At 37.6% G+C, this 21,460-nt stretch overlaps 2 protein-coding genes across 3 annotated transcripts; one reads left to right on the forward strand and one right to left on the reverse strand.

The window, feature by feature from the left end:
• The first annotated feature begins 2,971 nt into the window (after positions 1-2,971).
• On the forward strand, positions 2,972-8,102 carry CHLM (magnesium-protoporphyrin IX methyltransferase). The gene is made up of 2 exons (XM_086588389.1): positions 2,972-3,606; positions 7,495-8,102. Exons 1-2 carry the CDS (start codon positions 3,052-3,054, stop codon positions 7,879-7,881), a joined length of 942 nt encoding a protein of 313 aa, XP_086444515.1. The 5' UTR covers positions 2,972-3,051; the 3' UTR covers positions 7,882-8,102.
• A 3,293-nt stretch (positions 8,103-11,395) lies between these two features.
• On the reverse strand, positions 11,396-16,821 carry LOC147515577 (trihelix transcription factor ASR3-like). 2 transcript variants are annotated; one of them, XM_086588409.1, is made up of 2 exons: positions 15,963-16,821; positions 11,396-12,040 (listed from the first exon to the last, which is right to left on the reverse strand). In XM_086588409.1, the coding sequence occupies exons 1-2, from the start codon at positions 16,588-16,590 to the stop codon at positions 11,763-11,765; spliced, it is 906 nt and encodes a 301-aa protein (XP_086444535.1). In that variant the 5' UTR covers positions 16,591-16,821; the 3' UTR covers positions 11,396-11,762. The 2 variants fall into 2 exon arrangements, with proteins under 2 accessions (XP_086444535.1, XP_086444528.1); XM_086588402.1 differs by having other exon boundaries at positions 11,396-12,043.
• Positions 16,822-21,460: the final 4,639 nt, after the last annotated feature.

The following is a 21,460-nucleotide window of genomic DNA, read 5'->3' on the forward strand; positions in this document are numbered from 1 at the left end:
TGTAAATCAATAATTGTGCAAAGTCAGCAGGTATATGTAAATATGTAATATTGATTGTCAAGAATTAATATATATGCTTACACATTGGCTGATTAGAATACAAGATAAATTGTCCATTGGGTACCCTTGTACATTTAAATTTGGTCCTATACTGATTGTGGTGTGAATATATATTGCTTAATGTGGTGGCTACCTTTATATTGGAGGAATTCATGTCCTTGCATGGTAGATATTTGTAAGTTGGTATGTTAGTATGTATGCATACTTGAGATTTTTCTCCCAAGTTCACCTGGGGAACATGCCCCATGTAACTACCATGTGGCTTCGCCATTGCCTATCAAACTCTGACATATACACCACTGGAAGAGCATCTAGATTAATTCGTGTAGCTTGGGTCCTAGCTAATACTGTTGTCAGGGTGATATATTGTTGGCATGTGTGTTGATGTGCACCTAATTAGTCGATCTGTAATTTGGTATATAAACTGAGATATCGACATATATCTCTTTCAATTGAATGTTTCAGAAAAAAAAAATAGAAAAGGAGAAAAATAAGAAAAATAAGAAAGATGGATAGATGTCAAAAAACTATTGGATGAAACCAGATGGAGCAACTATAAAAGGACTAGATGCAGAAGAGAGAGGGGATTGATTTCATTTTCACATTTTCATTTCTGTTTTTCATATTTGAGGGGAAAAAAAAGAGGTATTGATAAATTGTTGATCAATAAGAAAACTTCATTAAACTTGAATGATTATCTTTATCATTACAAACATCTTGTACCAAAACTCAAAAGACCAAAATATCCTCTCCTTTTCAGGTCAATCATACTTCAGTTCACGTGATATTCACTCTAAACATCCAAATAAAATAGAATATAGGCAATTGTAAATTAAACACAATTTTTCACAGTTTCACCTTGCTGGATCAAGTGATCAACACGATACAGAGCATCCATACTAAAAAAAGGACGCGACTACACCATATGGCCCAGCACAAAAAATAAAGTTGAAGTCATCTCTTATTGGCTAGATTGGGATGACGTGGCATAAAATAAAAGAAAGAAATAACACCAAGAAACCGCGAGAAAATAAACAAATTTTTCTCTTCTCGTTTCTCTCTCCTCATTTCCCTGATTCCCCACTCCTTCCTCTTCTGCAAAACAAAAAAAAACCACTAAAATGTGTTGGTGGAGAAGAAATACCAAACTATTATCAATGCTTATAAGTTTGTGAACGTTTATTAGGATTGGACTTTGAAGATCAAAATGAAAGCATATTTAAGTTACAAAGTTCACAATTTGAGGATTTTATTATTGGAAAATAGGATTCAATCTCTACTTTACATAGTCAAGAAAACAACCTCTAGTCAATTTTTCTTCAATAATTGCTCTTCTACTTTATCCAAAACAATCTGCTCTAACCAACGATATACCCACACCCTTTTCCATCTCAATCCCACAACTAGTGTCATACTCAAAAACCCACAAATTTGTCCTATTCGTTTCTTCCTTTAAAATGTAGAGAAGTTGATATAAGTAATACCAAAGATGAAAATTGTACATAAACAATGTTGGGTGTTGAAAATATGAATTCGGAGTTGCTTCAACAACTAGTATATGACGCTTTTGTTTAGTGTTATTTTTTTGGACAAGTTGGTGACAAAAACGTCAAGTAGCTTTTTCAGCTTTAATGTTTTCTAGTTCTTTACAAATGTGAGAACAGAAGGGAGGGGAAATGAGGAGAGTGAAACGAGAAGAGAAGAATTTGCTTATTTTCTCGCAGTTTCTTGGTGTTATTTCATTATTTTATTTTCTGCCCTGGGTCATTCCAATCCAGCCAATAAGAGATCACTTCGCAACTTTTGTGTGCTAGGCATGTGTTGTAGTCGCGCCCCTAAGAAAACACTTCAAAGAATATTTCGGAATCCAATGATTAGAAAATATTATTGGTGTATTGGAGCAAAATTTAATATTCTCACTCCGGAAGGTGGAACACTTGAACTGGAATGCTTCAAAGTTTGAACGTACTTCCTGTGTTGGGCGAGGCCACGTGAAAAGCAACTTACTTCGGGTTTTGGTACTCTCCAATGTCTCATATGAATTATCGCCATAGTTCGGGATTTTGGAATTTCGACAAATTCAAAAACCGAAATTCATCAAATTTCGACCCCTATTATATTTGGAATTTCGACTGATTTTGAAATCATTAATATTTCGACTCTATATTCGGAATTCTGATTTTTTGAAAAAACAAAATATTAGGCGGAATTCCGACGTTTCGTTCGGAATCACGAACACTGATTATCACACAATGAATCATTTCTAAACCAATACAGTTTTCTAGAGAGAACTCTGGAGATATTCTTGCAGAACTAGACATATAGGAAATCCTTAGTTGGCTAGTTTTAAGTTCCATTTAGGAGTTATTGGAATGACAAAAAAATTTAGTATGATTAGCTGATTTTTTAAAGCTTTTAACTCTCTATATAATGCAATAAGTCCTCCACATACATATGTTATACATGCTTGGTTCAACGATCAGAAAGTTAGATCAATATACCACATTAATGGTACTTTGTCATTTCTTTCATTAGTCATGGTTATCATTCATATCTTGCAGTGGCTGGACACACAAAATGACACCAACCAAAAATCACACTAAATTGCTTTTAACAGCTGCAAGTTAAATCGGAAACAACATATTCGTGCTCCAAAAACTGTATCTCGTCCTTATTGGACATGTGGATCTCATCTCCTACTAGCACCGAGGCATTTTCAGATAAAAACCCACAAACGGCCCAACTGTAGTTAAGTGGGTACAAAAGAATTTTGTGCGGACTTTTAAATGGGTAAATGGGTTGCATCGTTGTCATGTTTAGCAGGGCCTCAAGTCAGCCATTTAGTTGTTCTAAACAGGCCCAAGTGCAAGTGGACCCACAAGAAGAGCAAATCTATGTATGCTATCCTATCTATCTTCAGATTACACTTTATCAACTGAACTGAACTGAACTGAACACTCCAGGGTCGTTGCTTCAACTGAAGTGAAAAAAATGGCCTTCTCCTCCACCATATCTTCTCCAGTATGTTTCCACAACAACCCAAACCCAAACCTCTCCCCTTCTTCTACTACAAACAAGTCAAGAACTAGAACACCAACTTTAAAAGCGTTTCCAGCAGCAACCGATGTCCCACTAGATGGAACAACACTAGCAGTAATTGGAGGCAGCTCCATTGCAGCATTATCAGCTGTTATCTCCCTATCCGACCCAGAAAAGCGACGACAACTACAAGCGGAAGAGGTTGGAGGGGGAGATAAAGAGGTAGTTAGAGAGTACTTTAACAACAATGGTTTCCAAAGATGGAAGAAAATATATGGACAAACTGATGATGTTAATAAGGTTCAGCTAGATATCCGTCTTGGACATTCTAAGACAGTTGAGAATGTTATGAAGATATTAACTGACGAGGGGAAGTCGCTTGAACGTGTTACGGTTTGCGATGCTGGTTGCGGAACTGGTTTATTATCTATTCTGCTTGCTAAGCAAGCTGCTATTGTCTCTGCTAGTGATATTTCAGCTGCTATGGTTGCCGAGGCTCAGGCACAGGTTAGTTTAACAGCTACCACTTAATGGTTAACATAATGTCTGATTGTCTGTTATTTTACAACCATATAAATATACTGAACATACATTGTTAGGAATTCCAACTTAGAATCATAAGCTAATGCAGATTCTTAGTCACTTGCTAGGCTTGGCTGACATTGCCACCTGAATGATGCCAATGTTTTCTATGGTAGAAATCACAATTCACTGATGATTTGAACCGGCAATAATAACTACTTCACTGATTTTTTTTTTGGTAACTGCTATTTATTATTGCGGAATAAACCGTTCTGTACAAGAAGCAGTAATATCAAACAACAGTAAATTACATACAAAGTTTGGCGGTTTCAACCACCAAAAGAAAAAACTATCTTCCAGCAATTCCAATAATCCAGTTGGAACATTCACTTTCATACCCATTGGGTTCGATAACCACGCATCATCCTCGGCACGATCAGATGCAAAATTGGCGAATGCATCGGCCACGAAGTTAGCTTCCCTGTAATTCCAAATCAGTTCCGTACATGCCATTGAACTGAAAAACTGTAAGCAGTCTTGAATAACATGAAGCACCTCCCAAGGTGTATCCATTGATGAATGCCTAATGCAATGTTGAATGAACTTTGAGTCCGTTTCCACTAGAACACGCACCCCATTTAGATGCAGAAAAGATAAAATCCTCAAGCCAAAGAATCTTCAGCCATAATAGTGGACGCATTTAATATCGGTACTGCTAAACCAAAGATAAATCTTCCATCCCAATCTCTGAGAACACAACCTGCTCCTGCAGCACCTGGATTTCCTCTAGACGAACCATCAATGTTTAATTTAAACACACCCACAGGTGGTGGTATCCATCTAATGGACACCCACCTCCTACACTTTTCCATTGACGAAGATGCAGAAACTATCTCGCCGTTGTCCTCGCGCCACATATTCTCCACTAACTTTTTGGCCTTCATCATATAATAGATAGGTGATGCCGTGGCATCCTCAAATCTAGCTTTATTTCGAGCTATCCATATATTCCAGATAACAGCAGTAGTAATTGATAAGGACCAATCCGCATCCTCGTGTTGTAACGCCACTGCCATCATTCTCCTCACCCAATCAGCAAAGGTGTTATCCATAATGATTAGTGGGAAAAACCAACACCAAACCAAAGCGGTACCCGTTTAACGGACATCCAATAAAAATATGTTCCTTCGTATCATTACCATACTCACAAAGAGAACATGCCGAGTTTACATAAATGCCTTTCGTTGTGAGAAAATCAGCAGTTGGCACCACCTCCTGAATACATTGCCATAAGAAAAATCTGATTTTGTAAGGAATATTAACCCTCCAGATTTTCTTAAATATAGGATCAGTTTGTACATTGTCATTATGTAACCAATGGTGCACTTGACGATACGCCGATTTAACCGAGTAACGACCAGATTTATCAGGAGCCCATATTCTATAGTCTGGATGAGCATGAATAGATAAAGGTATAGATAGAATCCGAGCCGCATATTCCGGAGACCAATAGTTTCGAATTTCCTCCACCCTCCACGTTTGAGTAGACGGTTCAATGAAATCACTGACACGATTGAGGATGCAATTACTCGGCTGCAATTGCAAAGGGGAAGTTGTGTCAGGCACCCATGAGTCAAGCCACACACGAATCGCAAGACCATCGCCCACATGCCAGCGGATACCCATTGCGAGAAGAGGTTTAATCTTCATAATAGTTTTCCAAATCTTAGATGCTGATCTCGGACATCTTGCTCTCAGAAAATCAGTCCTTGGGAAGTATTTTCCTTTCATGCATTTCGCCCACATAGACGTGGGTGATATAAGCTCCCAAGCTTTTTTGCCAAGTAGAGAAATATTATGAATTTCTAAATCTTTAATCCCAAGCCCTCCAGCCTCTTTTGGTTTACAAGCAAGTTCCCATGAGAAATAATGAAACTTGTTTTGACCTTTCTCATGATTCCACGAAGGCTTTCTGCACACGGTCAAGCTCTTCAATGATATAAACAGGCAATCGGATACATGACATAAAGTAGACTGGAAGCGCAGTTAATACGGAATTAACCAACGTGAGTCTACCTCCTCGAGAAATAATAGAGGATTTTCAGCCCGCAAGTCGATCTTGGAACCTTTTAATCAAAGGTTTGAAATGCTCCCGTTTCGCTCTTCCAATAACAGCAGGAACACCTAAATAGGTGGGAAATGTTGTTGTAGTTTGAACATGATGAACCGCCCGAAGAGAAGTCACCAATTCCGCCCGCAATTGGTTGTTATGAATCATTTGGGATTTATCTCATTAATGCTCGACCGAAACTGTTCATACTTGTTCGAATTCTCTGTAACTTCGAAGCAACCGCCACGTCGGCTTTTAAGAAAACCAATAAATCATCCGCGATACATAAGATGCAATAGATTTGGAGCAGATCCGCCACTCTAATCCCTTGAATCTTCCCATTAACTTGTGCATATTGAAACTGTCGTGATAGGGCCTCCGCACACAAAATGAAGATATATGGTGAGATAGGGTCCCCCTGACGAATGCCCCTAGACGGTCTGAAGAAACCATAAGGAGATCCATTAAGAAGAATGGAAAAGGATGGTGAGGAAATGCAAAACAAGATTCGATCCACCCATGTTTGTTGAAAGCCATATCTAATCAAGACATTTTCTATAAACTTCCATTCGAGCCTGTTGTATGCTTTCTTCATATCGAACTTTAAAGCATAGAATCTCTTTTTACAATTCCTTTTGCCTTCAATGAAGTGGAAAGCTTCATGTGCCATCAACACATTATCTTGGATAGACCTACCCGGTAAGAACGCACTCTGATAAGGACTGATGATAGATTGGAGAATAGGCCTCATTCTGTTCACCATAATCTTTGTAATTATCCGGTAGATCACATTAGTGAGACTAATAGGCCTGAAATGCTCAGCAGCAGAAGGATTAGCAGTTTTCGGAATTAAAACAATATTCGTATGATTAATTTCCCTAGCAAATGAACCATGCATAAAAAACTGGGTGACAACACTTACAACCTTTGGACCAACAATGTCCCAAAAATGCTTATAGAACAAAGCATTAAAACCATCAGGTCCCGGAGACTTCAAAGATCCAATTGATTTTAAGGTTCGAAAAATCTCGTCATGTGTAACAGGCTTCAGCAGAGATATATTATCATCATTCGAAATCAGATTAAGAGGTATTGCTTCTAAAAAGTTAGAATTATTATTTGGCTCATCAGAGGCAAACAAATCAGAGAAGTATCCTTGTAAATGTTCACCAATGTCATCCCACGAAGTGAGCATCTTCCCATGGCCATCATGAATACTTTTGATATTGGCTCTACTTCGTCGTCTTGCCACTGTGGCATGGAAGAATTTTGTATCAAGGTCACCCTTATGATCCCAATCATACCCTGCCTTCTGTCCCCAATGCAAATGCTTCTGTCCCCAATGCAAATGCTTCTGTCTCAGAATAAAGTCATGATGTTGTAAAAGTTTCATCTCGGCATCCAATTATCTATCTAATTATCTAATCCGTTGATTAATTTTGGTCTACTAAGATATGGAAAATTCTTGAAATCTCCAAATTTCTGTGATATATGACCAGAAAATTGTGAAGCACAGAGAGCCTATCTGATTGTTTTAATCTAGTTTACTTTACTTGAAAATGATAACTGATATAAAAGACATTTTTCCAAAGATATGGCAATTCACATACTAACACGTCCATCTATCAAGATTCTCAAACAAAACTTAAACCGTTTGAAATTGCCGATCTAAATCCTCAACCAATAAATCCATGATCAGAACTTTGACCCATTTATGATGTTAACTGCCTTCTACTAACACACTCAGTCTGCAAACATTGCAGGCAAAACAAGAACTCTCCGGAGACGATGTAATGCCAAAGTTTGAGGTGAAGGATTTAGAGAGCTTAGATGGGAAGTACAATACAGTAGTCTGCCTAGATGTGTTGATACACTACCCACAGAATAAAGCTGATGCTATGATTGCACATCTTGCTTCACTAGCGGAGGAGCGATTGATACTGAGCTTTGCTCCCAAGACATTCTATTACGCTCTATTGAAGAGGATAGGCGAGCTGTTCCCAGGACCATCAAAGGCGACAAGGGCTTACCTCCATGCGGAGCAAGATATAGAGAGGGCACTACAGAAGGTGGGTTGGAAAATAAAGAACAGAGGCATTACCACAACACAGTTCTACTTTGCAGTGCTGGTTGAGGCAGTCCCTGCTTAACTGCAAAGACCAGGTTCTTCGTTGGTCTTCTGAAAGAAAATCCAAGCTGCTAATTACACTTTTTCGAGTTAAAATCTTCTTCATTGTATGTTATGTTTTGTATGTACCTACATGGTTCTTGCCATTGTATCTTCTCTTAACTGTATTCATTGTATTAGGCCTAGAAGAATTGTTTAGCATCTGAGAATTATAGATGTGAAATGACTAAGTATAACTCAGTACACCTGCATCCAAAGATACGTCCTACCTATAAGATCTCCCAATGCGAAATTTGATGCAACAGATAATACATTTCCTTCCAGTGTTAACCCTATTTCTCTGAAGTGTCTCTGCAACATAAAGTTTCGAACATTAGTTACTAAGGACTTAAATTTGATGTATACTTGAAAATATGCCAGCTTGATAAAGTCTGTCATTGACATCAGGCAGGCATACTCATCCAAGTTCTACTCCCTTACCATGTGACTTTGCGGAAATTCAGTACTACCTCACACCTGATCTGCAACCGTCTCTATGACAAATCCTGTTTCTTTTGTCTGGAAACAGGGGACAGTCATCTTGATGATTGTGATTGTGATTGTGAATTTGAACTTGACATTAGGGGTGGCGTACAAGACCAAAGTTTAGGTTTAAACTATAATTTGCAATGTCGATAGTTTGGTGTTACGATATAAGAAACAGGAAAAGTCCAATTTTTTGAAGGGCTGCTTGGAAATGTAAGTGACAGGTCTAAAAAGCCAGTTTGTCAAACACTATATTTTCTCCATACTCGTGAAGGATGATTTGGGTAAGCTGAATCCTATACTAAAGAGCTGGAGAGTAAATTATGTGAACAAAAGGAAGTCATTAGTCGGCAGCTTGATTAATTAAAGATGCTCACAGAGCTGCTAAATAATGAATCAAGAAAAATAAAATCATTGGAGAGAGAAATTGTCTGGTTTCGTTCTGAGATTTCTCTTCTGGAGTCTATTAGAATATGTCCAATATAGAAAGTCTCACGTTTCTATAAGTGTGGACATCTATATCTAGTAGTTTCTATTATCATGTTTGAATTTAATATAAGTATGTAACTCTGGGTAGAGAACAGTCTCTCAACCTAACAACTCTTTAACCCTAATCAATCTCTAGTCTTCTTTGATATTTTTCTTGGTGTCTCTAATATATCAATGTCACAACTCTCCTAGCATCACTACTAACACAGAATTCAACATGGTATCGGAGCGAGGTTCATTAGTATCCTAGGAGAGGAATCCCTCACCAAGAAACAAAATCAAGTTTATTTAAGTTTTTCAATATAATATTCAAGTCAAGTTTTAAGAAGAAGAAGGATTTCTCACAAGAAGTTCTTATATCTCAATTCAAGTTTCAATTTTTTCTCTGGCGGGTTTACTGTTCACCGGCACTGTTTACGGGTACTATTCACCAACACTGTTCACGGTAGTGTTCATCGTCATGTTAAAGTAAGTTTTCAAGATTCTACTAGTGTTTAAAGTTTGTTTGAAGAATGCTAGGAGAGAGATCCAAAGTTTCTCAGTATTGGTTTCTTAGTATTGTTTCGCTTCTGCAATCTACGTCTTCCGCAATCTCTCTGTCTTAGTATTGATAAGAGGGGCACAACCTCTCTGTATTCTGGAGTCTTTGAAGTTAGTATTGGACAGGCGCGCATGCTCTCACTCCGCACGTCAAAAGTTGTTTTCAGTATTGTTCCTATTGTATTCAAAGAAGAGGGTGTGGGGCGCGCTCCGGAATTGACTGGGATGGGCGCGAGGTGCGCTTTTGCTTGACTCGACTTTTAGGCAGTTGGGCGCGGGGTGCGCTCCAATATGCCTTGACGAAGGTGCGCCTGCGCTCTAGCTTCCACTCATCAGTTTTCGAGATTTTTGAAGTATCAAGCCTTTGGAAAGTAGTTTACACTCTCATCCAGGATTGGAGGGGTAGTATTGTTTGTATGCTGTTATGGATGTTTGGGTTTCTAGCTTCCACGTAGTTGGTATTGCTGCCGTCTTCTGTCTCAGTTTCTAGAACATGATCAAATTGTTTGTTTGAAGTATTATAGGGACACATGACCTCTATCTCACGAGGAATTATTCTTTCCATTTTCCACTATTCCAGAAGTTCGCAGTTATAAAAAGGCGCGACCCACCCTCCACCCTCGTGAGTATTGTTTGATGCATGTTCTGTTAGAATTTTTTGTGTATTGGAGTATGAAATATTGTTTTTTGAAGTGGGCATTAGTTGGTTGTATAAGTTGGTATTTAGTTTTCTCTGTTTCAAGTTCAAGTCTGAATAGACAAGTCTTTGTATGTTCCTACTCAATCTTGTATATTCCAACTTGAGAAGGGGAATAGGGAGATATAAAGACATTCAGTAGTATATAAGGGAAGGAGAATATGGAGACGTATGAGAAAGAGTACTCATGTCTCCATATTCCAGCATGCCTTGACATCCCCACTATTCAGTCTTCAGTATTCAGGTAGCAGTCAAGCCTAAACTGCAAGTATGTTTCAGGTAGCAGTCAAGCCTTAACTGCACTCATCAGGATTCAGGTAGCAGTCAAGTTATAACTGCACCAGTATTCAGTATTCAGGAGTACTCATAATAGTATTTTGTTAACATTAACAATGATATTGATAGTAGCAGCCAAGAAGTGCAGATCAAGTCAGTGTTATTGTTTTCAATTTATATTATGACAGCCATAACAACGAATGGAGTAAGTAGTAGCCAAGCATGGCGCCACTAAACCAATGTTATGATTTCAGGTTTGTGGATGGTATACCTTCAAGATTCAAGGTTAGGTCATTGCCTACACCGACAGTTTCACCTTAAGCGTCTCAACGGTTGTTCGAAGTTCTTCAACTAAAGACAGTTCTATGCGAAAGGGGGAGCAGTATTCTTATCTTTTGTTTTTTGTAATCCAAGCTGTAATTTACATAGTTTGCGTAATTACAGCTTGAGGGGGAGTATTAGAATATGTCAGTATTAGAATATGTCTAATATGGAAAGTCCCACGTTATCATAAGTGTGGACATCTATATCTAGTAGTTTCTATTATCATGTTTGAGTTTAATATAAGTATGTAACTCTGAGTAGAAAACAGTCTCTCAACCTAAGAACTCTTTAACCCTAATCAATCTCTAGTCTTCTTTGGTCTTCTTCTTGGTGTTTCTAATATATCAATGTCACAACTCTCCTAGCATCTCCACTAACACAGAATTCAACAGAGTCGAAGGTGTGTTTTTGGAGCTTAAACAATCTCTAATCTGCACATGTTAGTAGTTTTTCCTTTTCTTTTTTGGCATCTGTTGCAATGACTTGAAAACACTGTGTGAAACGCCATGCAGCTCAGTACGAGCAGTCAAGTAGTTATATCGGAAGACCAAAGATATTGTGCACTCAGTAAAATGCATAAATCTCACCAAGACTCATCAATGCAACAAAAACAAAAAAGAAAAAAAAAATCAATAAGCAAAGTTCTCAGACTCAATAACTTTCGAATAGGAAGAGCAATTCTAGATTGAGGGAAACATACCAAATACTATATAACTAACAGATGCAATCATATACAAAATCAATAAAAAATCACAAGAGTCTGTCATACATATGTACTGTACATAAATAGAATGGCAAGAACAATGCTGCCGAACCCTTTTGAACTTTCTATTGCTATATGTTTGGGCCTTGTAATGCCAACAAGGGGCAGAGCCAGAAAAGGAAATGAGGTATGAAGAAGCGACTCTTTACTTGATCCCAGATACACATATATTCCCAGTAGAGGGATGGGATCAAAATCCAGAAAATAATCAAAATATGATAAGAAAAATCAATGTAACTACGCAACGATATCTTTTAGCTACCTGTACACTAATCGCAATGGTCCTTCACTATAGTTTATCAGCAATTCTTCCTAGAGCATCAGCAAGTTTGCTAAGAACAGTGACTAAGTTGTTGGCTTGGTCCTTCCGCTGGTCCCTATCCAACTGACAGTTCATATTCTGAGCTTCAAGTTGAGCAGTCAGCAATATACTGCTCTTCTCCAAAACGTTGATCAATTGGCCCTGCAGATCCATATCCCCATCTTCTGATGGAGCACGTTTCCGCTTCCGCCCCTCTTGAGATGGAGATCCTTGATTTGAAGCATTTTTCTTTTCAATTGTGGTGCCTGCTGAACTAAAAGCAATCAGGAAACGATACAAGTTTTTTTAAAAGATTAAAGACCTCCCCTGTAATTGAGATTGTGATATCCAGCAGTATACAAATTCATGGTCGATTAAGCATAAAAAGAGTTAAAAGCAATGAAGCCTGTACAATGACTTATCTATTCTCAAGAATTTTTTTTCCTCCGTAGTATGATAAGAATATACTTACTAAAAGTTAACTTGGTTTGCATGTAGTATTGATTATTGCCATATTTTTGGTGCTTGCATAAAGAAAAAAACTGGTTAGATCAGTTCTAGACCAAGAAAATCTCCTTAGTCAGACCAAACGATTATTCGTCACCCATACCATACAGACAGGAAACTACTTACTTCCTGTTTGATGTCCTGGTTTCTTGTACAGAAACATGTGGCAGATCAACAGGATCGTCTAAATGGAAGTCCCTGCAATTATCTGGTACAAACTCTTTGAATCAGGCTTAGACCAAGAAGATCTCCTTGGTTTGACCAAACATGTATTCCTCATCTCTACCATACAGACAGGAAACTTTCTGTTCAAAGTCCTGATATCTTGTACAGAAAACCGCGGGAGATCAGGTAGGATTATCTAATGTACTTCCATACAAGATAATCTCAAGGGACCTACAAATGAAGATACCAGAATCGTCTGTTTGTATCCGCTACCTATCATAGCACAACACGAAGAATCACCTCTGCAACTCCCTTTCGAAACTTGAAATTGAACACCTTATTATCTCTACTTTCTACTTGGTAGACATTTGGATATTCGAAGTCCGAGTCTCAACACAAATTTTCAACGGTGGAGAAATCTAAACTCAAAATACATTTTAGTTATTAAATAAGAGAAGAGAACAAAAATCAGGAGAAGAATAGAGGAAAAAATATACGGCCTTAAATAGTTTCGTCCTTCTCTCCCACATATATATTCGGTTGATTACATCCTAATTCAGGAACCTTCAGGAAATGTATCATAGATAATAGAACCTAACAGTAACCAAAAATGAAGTTTCATTAATATCCTTCACATTTCACAAGTACACAGCTTATGAGTTGGATTTAAGCCTTTGGACATAAGTGGAAGGAGAAGCAGCAACACACATTTTACCTATGTTGCACACACACAGACGCGGACACAGACACGGCAACTCAGTTATATCTCGAAAAAGTAGGGCCACAGACGCGACAAGGACGTGGAAAATAAATAATATTAGTACTTTTATTTTATAATAATTAAACATTAGATATTAATTCATATGTATCATAATTCATAAATTCATAAATTCATAATTATTCAAGATAAACAGCCACAAGATCAAGTAAACATAGTTCTTAATCAAGTTGGTGGGTGCTGTGCAAGAGTGGTGGACAGGTGGTGGTGCTGCACGCTGGTTAGTGGTAGAGTGCTTGTGGTGCTGCATGTTAATGAGTGTGGTGGAGTGGTGGTGAAGAACGAGTGGTGCTGTGAGAGTCAAATATCCGTGTCCTGACCCGTGTCTGATTCAGTTGACCACGTTCTGACCATATTGACTGTGTCAGACGCACGCTCATGCCGCGTCTGACGTGGACACAGCCCACTAACAGCTGTGTCCGTGCTTCATAGCATTTGACCGTTGGTGTTAGTGTAAAACACAATCAGAATAGTATTCCTCACATTCCTAAAGCATGAGCAGATGAAGAAAATTTTGCACTGTGCCATGAGGTGTATTGCATCAGGGTAACCTGAGCAAACTTTGTAGAATCTAAAATATCTTTAGATCAAAATAGATGTCAATTGAAACTTGAAATACCAAAACAAAATTTGTTCTTTAAATTTATGAATCAATCACAATTCATAAAGACGACCAGATAACCAAGCATCATAACTCTGCGCAAGAGCTCTATAATGACATGGGCTACTTGATCAACATATTGGAAAAATGCAACAAAGCCATATTGACCTTCACAAGTTCACAACTGTAGTTACAATAGAGTACTGATCTAGATTCCAAATAGATTTCCTCTCCATTATTTTATGCTATGTGAGTATGTGGAACTGCAGCGAACCTCTAGTCGTTTGCATGCTGCATGGAAATGCAGTGAGCTCCCCTTTTCAATTACATAGCTTCAGAAGAAGTAACTGGATCACAATCTCCAAAGTGTGCATATTCAGTGTCCTCATTAGACACATCATCAATCATATTTGGATTTCCTGATAAAGAACAAATAAGCTGATGCATAGGATGGAATGAGGAATCTACCCCATGTGTTTGCAGTGCACCCACTGAGGTGGATATATATGTGTACCAGGTTGAAGAGAGGAATCTCACTCATCAACTGTCAGTGGCTCTGACTCGTTTGTCCCAAGGATTACAATCTGATGTATCATCACAAAACCACATTGTGATTGGTAAGTATCTTACCTGTGTCAGAATCTCTACATAATGTTCACACTCTACTTCCAGAGCAAAAAGTTCATCCAAATTGATGCTTCCACAGAAGTAATAACTAAGTATCTACAAACTTCTGTAAGATTTTTTACCTGCGCTATACAATTCATCCGCAACTGAAGACTAATGACTACATTTTGGAATTATTTTTCCTTCTTATTTTCAACATTTACAGTACTAACCTGATTCTACCATCATTATTTTTCTGTATACCTAAAATTTGTAATGACCAAGCCTTTTCCAATCATAGCATTGGAAGTTCACTTTTTAAACAGTTTACATTACCTGCTACCTGCTACTCTGCTAGTCTCCTTCCTGGTTTGGTTTAGGCCTACTTGGATAGTCAGATCCTTTAATTTTTTGAATCTATACCTTTTCCTTTCCTTTTTCTTTTCTCCTTTTTTAATTATTTATGTTCAAAGAGACTATATTTTGAGCTCCCCATTCAACTTTGATCTGCTCTGTATGCTTCTTCATTTGGACTTTCAATCTTCTCTTGAGTCCAAAATGCACTTGCTTGAAGTGAACATATAAACTCACCTAAAGACATGATTGGCACCTTTGATTCTTCAAGTGCCAACACTGCACTCTATTCCTGAATATTTTTCTTATAACCTGAATGACTTCTCTTATGGCGAGAGCTAACATCTGAGAAAAATAATCAGAACATTTGGCAATAAATCCTGAACTTCCTATTTCTTTCTCTTATGCCAGTAGCAACTATAATTTGAATACCAAGAAACGACAATAATGTACATAATCTAACTCAACTAACGAGTCCAATTTAAACCATGAAAAAACCAAAATTAAGTATAACACTCTCGAATCCTCTTTCATCTCCAGCAAATTGTGCTGCAAGATCTTCATTATGATACCAACAAGCTCCCTAATGAAAATAGTCCAAAAAATAGAGCCAGATTAACGTGGATTCAATAAGTATCGAGGCAACATGAATTCCAGCCAACTCTTCCAAGTCCAAACTAGGCTTATGAATCATTTGTTACCTCCTTTTCTCTCTCTCCTACGTTATCTCCACTTTCCTAAATTTATATTTTCAACCCAAATTTATTGTGCTAGATATCGATCTTATACCGCAAATGCAATTTCAATAGATATTCGAAGATATAGGAGGAACGAAAATATACACAGTTCATGTCCTTCGGGTTCATACAGGATTCGTTTAAAATGAAACTCATGGGAGTGCAAGCTGTGATTCATGGAGTAGATAATGAGATCTTGTACCTATTTTTTGTTTCTCCATTTGCCTTACTGACATAGTTCTACTGTAGGATTTCTCATCCTACTACCAAGCACCTTTTGTTGATCATATCTAGCACAATTACAATCTAATTACTCACTTCCCAAAAAGTGAAACTAATATCAATATACCCTTTATCCTTATTTAATGTAACTTTTCCTTCTATACCATTTTTTTACTATTCATAAACATTATTACACTTTAGCTAAAAAAAACAATTACCTGAATTCAGCAATGGAGCAGCAGCAGCAGCAGGCACAGTACTTTTTAAACAGTCTTTTGCCACTGTTACCTTATCTTGATCACCTCCTCCTTCCTCCTCCGACATCTCGAAATCCGAAGACAAAGCATCTTCAGCTAAACCATCACTCCTATCCAACAACACTCCCACCACCTTGTCCATTCCACCATCCAATATATCATAAACCTCTCTATCAAAAAACCCAGGCAACTTCCTCTCCCTCCTTAAGTCATTCCTCATTACCCAAAACGACTCCCTGTCCTCACTACTCTTCACTACTTCCCACTCCTTTATTTTCTTGAAATCTCCCGCCAAATTACTCCACCTTTTCCTACACTGAACCGGACCCCGGTTCACCCCATGTCGTTTACAGTATGATGAAACCGTGGCCCATTTCGGTTCAGTAACTTGGTTCGAACTGGCCGGTCTACGAATTCGAACCCGGTTTTCTGCTTCCTTTTTTCCTTGTATCAAAACTAGTATTTCTTGTCTTGTCCATCTTGGTAGTCTCGGTTGTCTGTTTCCGTCATCGTTGACGGTAACGGACGTTTGTTCATCGTTATGTATAGTAACGGCGTTAACGTTTACGTCAATGGGTTTTAACGCCATGAAATAAAATTAAGTGTTAAGTTGATGCGCACGTGAGTTTAGAACGGAACGGGGATTTGAGTAACGGCGTTTTATTTTAGAAGGAACCCTTTTGGGTTTTTCGAGAATATTTTAGAAGGAACCCCGTTTAGAGGAAAGGGTCACTAATGAGTATATGACTAAGTGACTAACCCCATTGTTTTAGAGAGAGAGAGAGAGAAATAGAAGATAGCCTTAATCTGTAATTGGGTTAATTGTATTAGGACTAATAGGGTCATGTCTTATATTCATTGTTTATGGGGGGCATCACTTTCTTTGGTTTGGATATTGATAAGGCACCACTAAGTCAATAACGTCCCTACGAATAAGTCACCACAACTAGAAGATGTGAAATTTTAATTGTAGAACTTAATCCCATTTTAATTTTCCATTTTTCTTCATCACTCTTTTATTGTAGGACTAAATCTCATTTTAGTTTTCAATTCATAAAGAGTGATATGTAATTAGGTCATTTTTACTTTTGTCAAATTAATCTCAAATGGAACTTAACAAAGGATTTCGGGTCACAGTCAACTTGTAATCCAATTTTGTACCAAAATCGTAAATGGCAAATGTCTGTCACAACTCACAATGCCAATCGATGTTTATTTGCTGGCATGTTAATAGCAAACATTTTTTTAACTCATTAGTACTTATTGCCTATAGTCAAACTTCAAGCCTGCAATTAGATAATGGTTCTGTATTATGCGAAACTAACAACAGTGTAGCTTTGTTGAGAAGTAGCCCCAGGTCCTATGCCATACCAATAGAAGTTGGTGATGAATTGAGTTAGGCTAAGTCTAATGGTGCAGCAAAACACCAAATATCACGGAAATTTTGATCCAATGATGCATCAAAACGCTAACCCGCCAAATCTATCAGTATAAATTTACTTATATATAGCGCCAGTTTTAATGATATAGCGTCAAGTCTACATGCCACTATGAGTGGCGGATAAAAGAAATCTGAGCCACACACCACACTATGTGGCCGCTAGAATTTATTTTTTTTCCCACAGCTGGAGAGTCCAAAAAAAAAATAAAAAAATCCTATCCGCCATAGGCACTGGCGGTTGAGAGTCCAAAAAAAAAAAAAAAAACTTTTTCTTTTTATTTTATTTTTCCCACACGCCTGGGAATGGCGGTTGGAGAGTCTCAAAAAAAAAAAAAAAAAAAAAAAAAAAAATCCTATCCGCCATAGGCATTGGCGGTTGAGAGTCCAAAAAAGAATAATAATAATAAATAAAAAAAAAATAAAAAAAAAAAAAAAAAAATATATATATATATATATATATATATATATATATATATATATATATATATATATATATTATTTTCCCCACACTGTGGGAATGGTGGTTGGAGAGTCTCAAAAAAAAAAAAATCCTATGGCGGTTGTGAAAATAACCATTGGGTTGGGAAACGCTAAGCCGCTAACTGTATATACTATGCTATTGTGGTTTGGCGGGATGGCGCACCAAACCATTGGACTTAGCCTTAGAAAGGAAAATATAGATAAATTTATCTACTCATAGTAAAATTACACATTTAATTACCATCATATACGTGTCATTTGATATTCATGTTACACTCCCTAAAACATGAATAGTAGATAGGTTGCAACTCCTCCATTGCAAACACATGATAAATCTTGGGAATCTAAATCTCATTCATGCCTACCTTAGATATCTGCCCTAAAATTTTCGAGATGAAGTTATATCTTGCTCAACACACATGCTGTTGTACCCCCATTCCACAACAAACATTTCAAATTCCAACAAATGGGGCTAGATCACCATGATTTTCATGAAGTAATTTCAAATACATAGGCAAGAGTCCACATGTGCATGGGCATGGTAGCTTTACTTTCATGCAAGTCTTAGAGCTCCCAGAGGATGGGAAAAAAGCAAGCGTGTTCATAGGGTTAAGGTGGTGCGGCGAAGGGATCAAATGGTTGCTATTTCATCTTCAAAAAACTGATTTAGAATGTGTAGTGGAAACTAAAGCAATTAATGATCCATTTTGTGTATATTGCTGAAAATGTATATCTTGTCGAGGACCATGTGCTTTAGTTTTTATAAGTCACCTCCTCGATTTGCAACTCGATCAATAACTACGAACTTAATAAATCATCATAGTTGTATAACTCTCGATCATCAACCTCATCATGATTGCCTTCTTTTAATCGTCCAGCAAAGCAAGTGCCCCTTCAGATCATTAGTAGGTATTTTAGGTTTTTATGAGAATGATTTAGAACGTAGGGACTAGAGTCAATGATCCATTTTAATTTGTGTATGTTGTTGAAAATGTATACTTTTTTAGGATCATTAGGTGCTTTAGTTTTATGAGCATGTACTCTTTGGGAAATACTCTTGACTTAATGAAGCTAGTTAGAATTTGTTTTGAATGTGATGCTTGTTGGTTTATGTAATTAGATGCAATGTTTTTATTTCAAATGTGTTTTATTTGAGATTTATCAAGTTTCATAACTTACAAAAGTGTGGATATGGCATGTTTGCCTCGGACGAAGAGGATATATATCATAATAGCAATTGTAGGTGCTACTACCAATTCGCGTCTCATTATTATCAATTCCACATAAGTAAAACCCCTTGTCAATATCCAGCACTTATTGTGTGTAATAACGGTTCAGGGGTTGATAGCGAAGAAATAAAAAGGTTTTTAGAATTTGGTGAAGGCTCAAGGGGGGTAACTGGAGGAAAAATTATCTTTTTGGGTTTTTAACGTTTATTTTGCTATATCGATCCAAAAATTGCCTATATTCTTTTCTAGGATATGACGTACGTGGTGATCAAGCAAGTGGACGTGCTATCTTTCTATCTGGAAATCCTTTGTGTCATCACTCAATAATCCTTCAGATGAGGCTTTTGGTTAGATTCTCACAGGATATAGAACTTAACTATTTTAACATTGGTCTCGGAAACTTACTGCTATATACAATCAAATGCTGATGCATGCCATTTATGAAAAGATGCATAAACTATTGTATGTATATTAGTCTGAGTTCGAAGAACGAATCTTTACTCTATTGCTATAATGAGACTTCTAAACCATTTATTCATCATAGAAAAAGGAAAACAAGAAGTTTAGTACTAAATAGAAAAAATATTAATTTTTGGGCTTTTCGAAATATTTTAAGAAAGAAATAAATATAGAAATATAGTAAATCTATCTAATATAAGAATACTATATAATAAATACCTAGTTTTTGCAGAATGTTATTATACCACCCCCAAACATAAATATGCTTTGTCCTCAAAGTATGAAGAAAAAGAAGGAGATTACCATAGGAACATGAGCAAAAATGGCAGTAACCTGTACTCTGTTCTTTGTGATGGAAATATACCACCCCCAACACAAGTTTGGAGTGTAGGTTGCTGGATATAGAACAAGAAATACATGGTTTATTGTACAAGAGATTTACATAATTATTCTACTATGAAATTTTTGGCTTTTTTGAATTTATTTGTAAAAACATGCATAGTGTAGAAAATACAAAAATTTGGGCATGATGTATTTGTATGTCCTTATGCTCATATACCACAAATCCTTATACATTCTACAAAACACAGACATACATAATAGATAATACTAATAACAACTAGAAGTGTAGAAAGTAAAGAATGTACTAAAACTAAAACAAATTACATATAACTATACGGACACTAGGGAGTTGCCAAGTCAGAATCTGCACGGGGTAACTAACGACGTCGAGATGAACTCGAGCTACTCCTGTCTCTTCCCTCTCATCTAGCTCTCTCAGGCGTAGGAGCCTGTGGAACAAACTCATCTCGTAGCTCCTGAAACATATGGAGAGTGATGGCCTAGAAGTTGCGTTGCTCTTGCTGAATTATACTCAACTGCTGATGTAGTTGACACTGACCCTCATGCATGAATCGCAAAGCATCCAAGGGATGCGTGAACTGAGACAGAGCTCTTGGATCAAAGTAGCCGACTAGAGGTGGAAGTGGATTGTCGTCATCGTCGAGACCATGCTCGATCTCTTCTACAACCTTTGGGGACCAGTCGTGCTGAACGCAATGAAGGTAGATAGGAGTAAATGTGGCAGACTTTACTACCACAAAGTCACTCAGAACTACTATTCTTAGTTGCAAGGGTAAGAAAGGGAGCAGTACTCTGTCTAGACTGAGAAATCTGGTCCCATAGGAAAGAACTAATACAGAACCCGTTGTTCAAGCTTTCTAAAATCCAAAGAATATGAAGGATTGACTTACCTATATTTGAAGGTTTCGTCGTCCCCATTAGGTTGTGCGCAATCTAAGTTGCCACTGCCAACTGGTTCTTCCTCAAAGAAGTCTGCCTTGCATAGGTGGAACCATTGACATACTCGCCCTCTAACACAGTCGCATGCATCAAATCGAACATTGTGCCATAGAACTATTGACTCTCCGGGATCTCGTGTCGCGCTTCGATACCCAAAACCGAACCAACTGACTGCCTAGTCAACACATGCGAGCCTCCCCCAAACGAAACGGTAACCATACCTTCGTTATTGTGAGCTAAGTTGCGATAGAAAGCTTGAATAAGAGAAGGGGAGTAATGAGCAGTGGGTTCTAGCAAGAGTGGCCTCCAACCTCTTCTAAGGATCTGTCCCTTGAAGAAAACATAAAAAACCCTATTTGGAAAATCCATTTCAGGTACAATCTTTCGATTGGCAGCCATGAGAGGATGTTTTGGTTAAATTGAAAGTGGATTTAAGGTGGGGTGAAGGTTTGCTAGTATCAGTAGGAAAAGTTTTGGATTTGGCGAAGAAGGAGGCGTGGGCGCATGTCGGGTGGATTTTTGTAAGATAGGGTGGGTTTTGAGTGAGG

Source organism: Coptis chinensis, chromosome 2 (assembly GCF_015680905.1).
Source record: "Coptis chinensis isolate HL-2020 chromosome 2, ASM1568090v1, whole genome shotgun sequence".
In the NCBI taxonomy this organism is placed as follows: Eukaryota; Viridiplantae; Streptophyta; class Magnoliopsida; order Ranunculales; family Ranunculaceae; genus Coptis; species Coptis chinensis.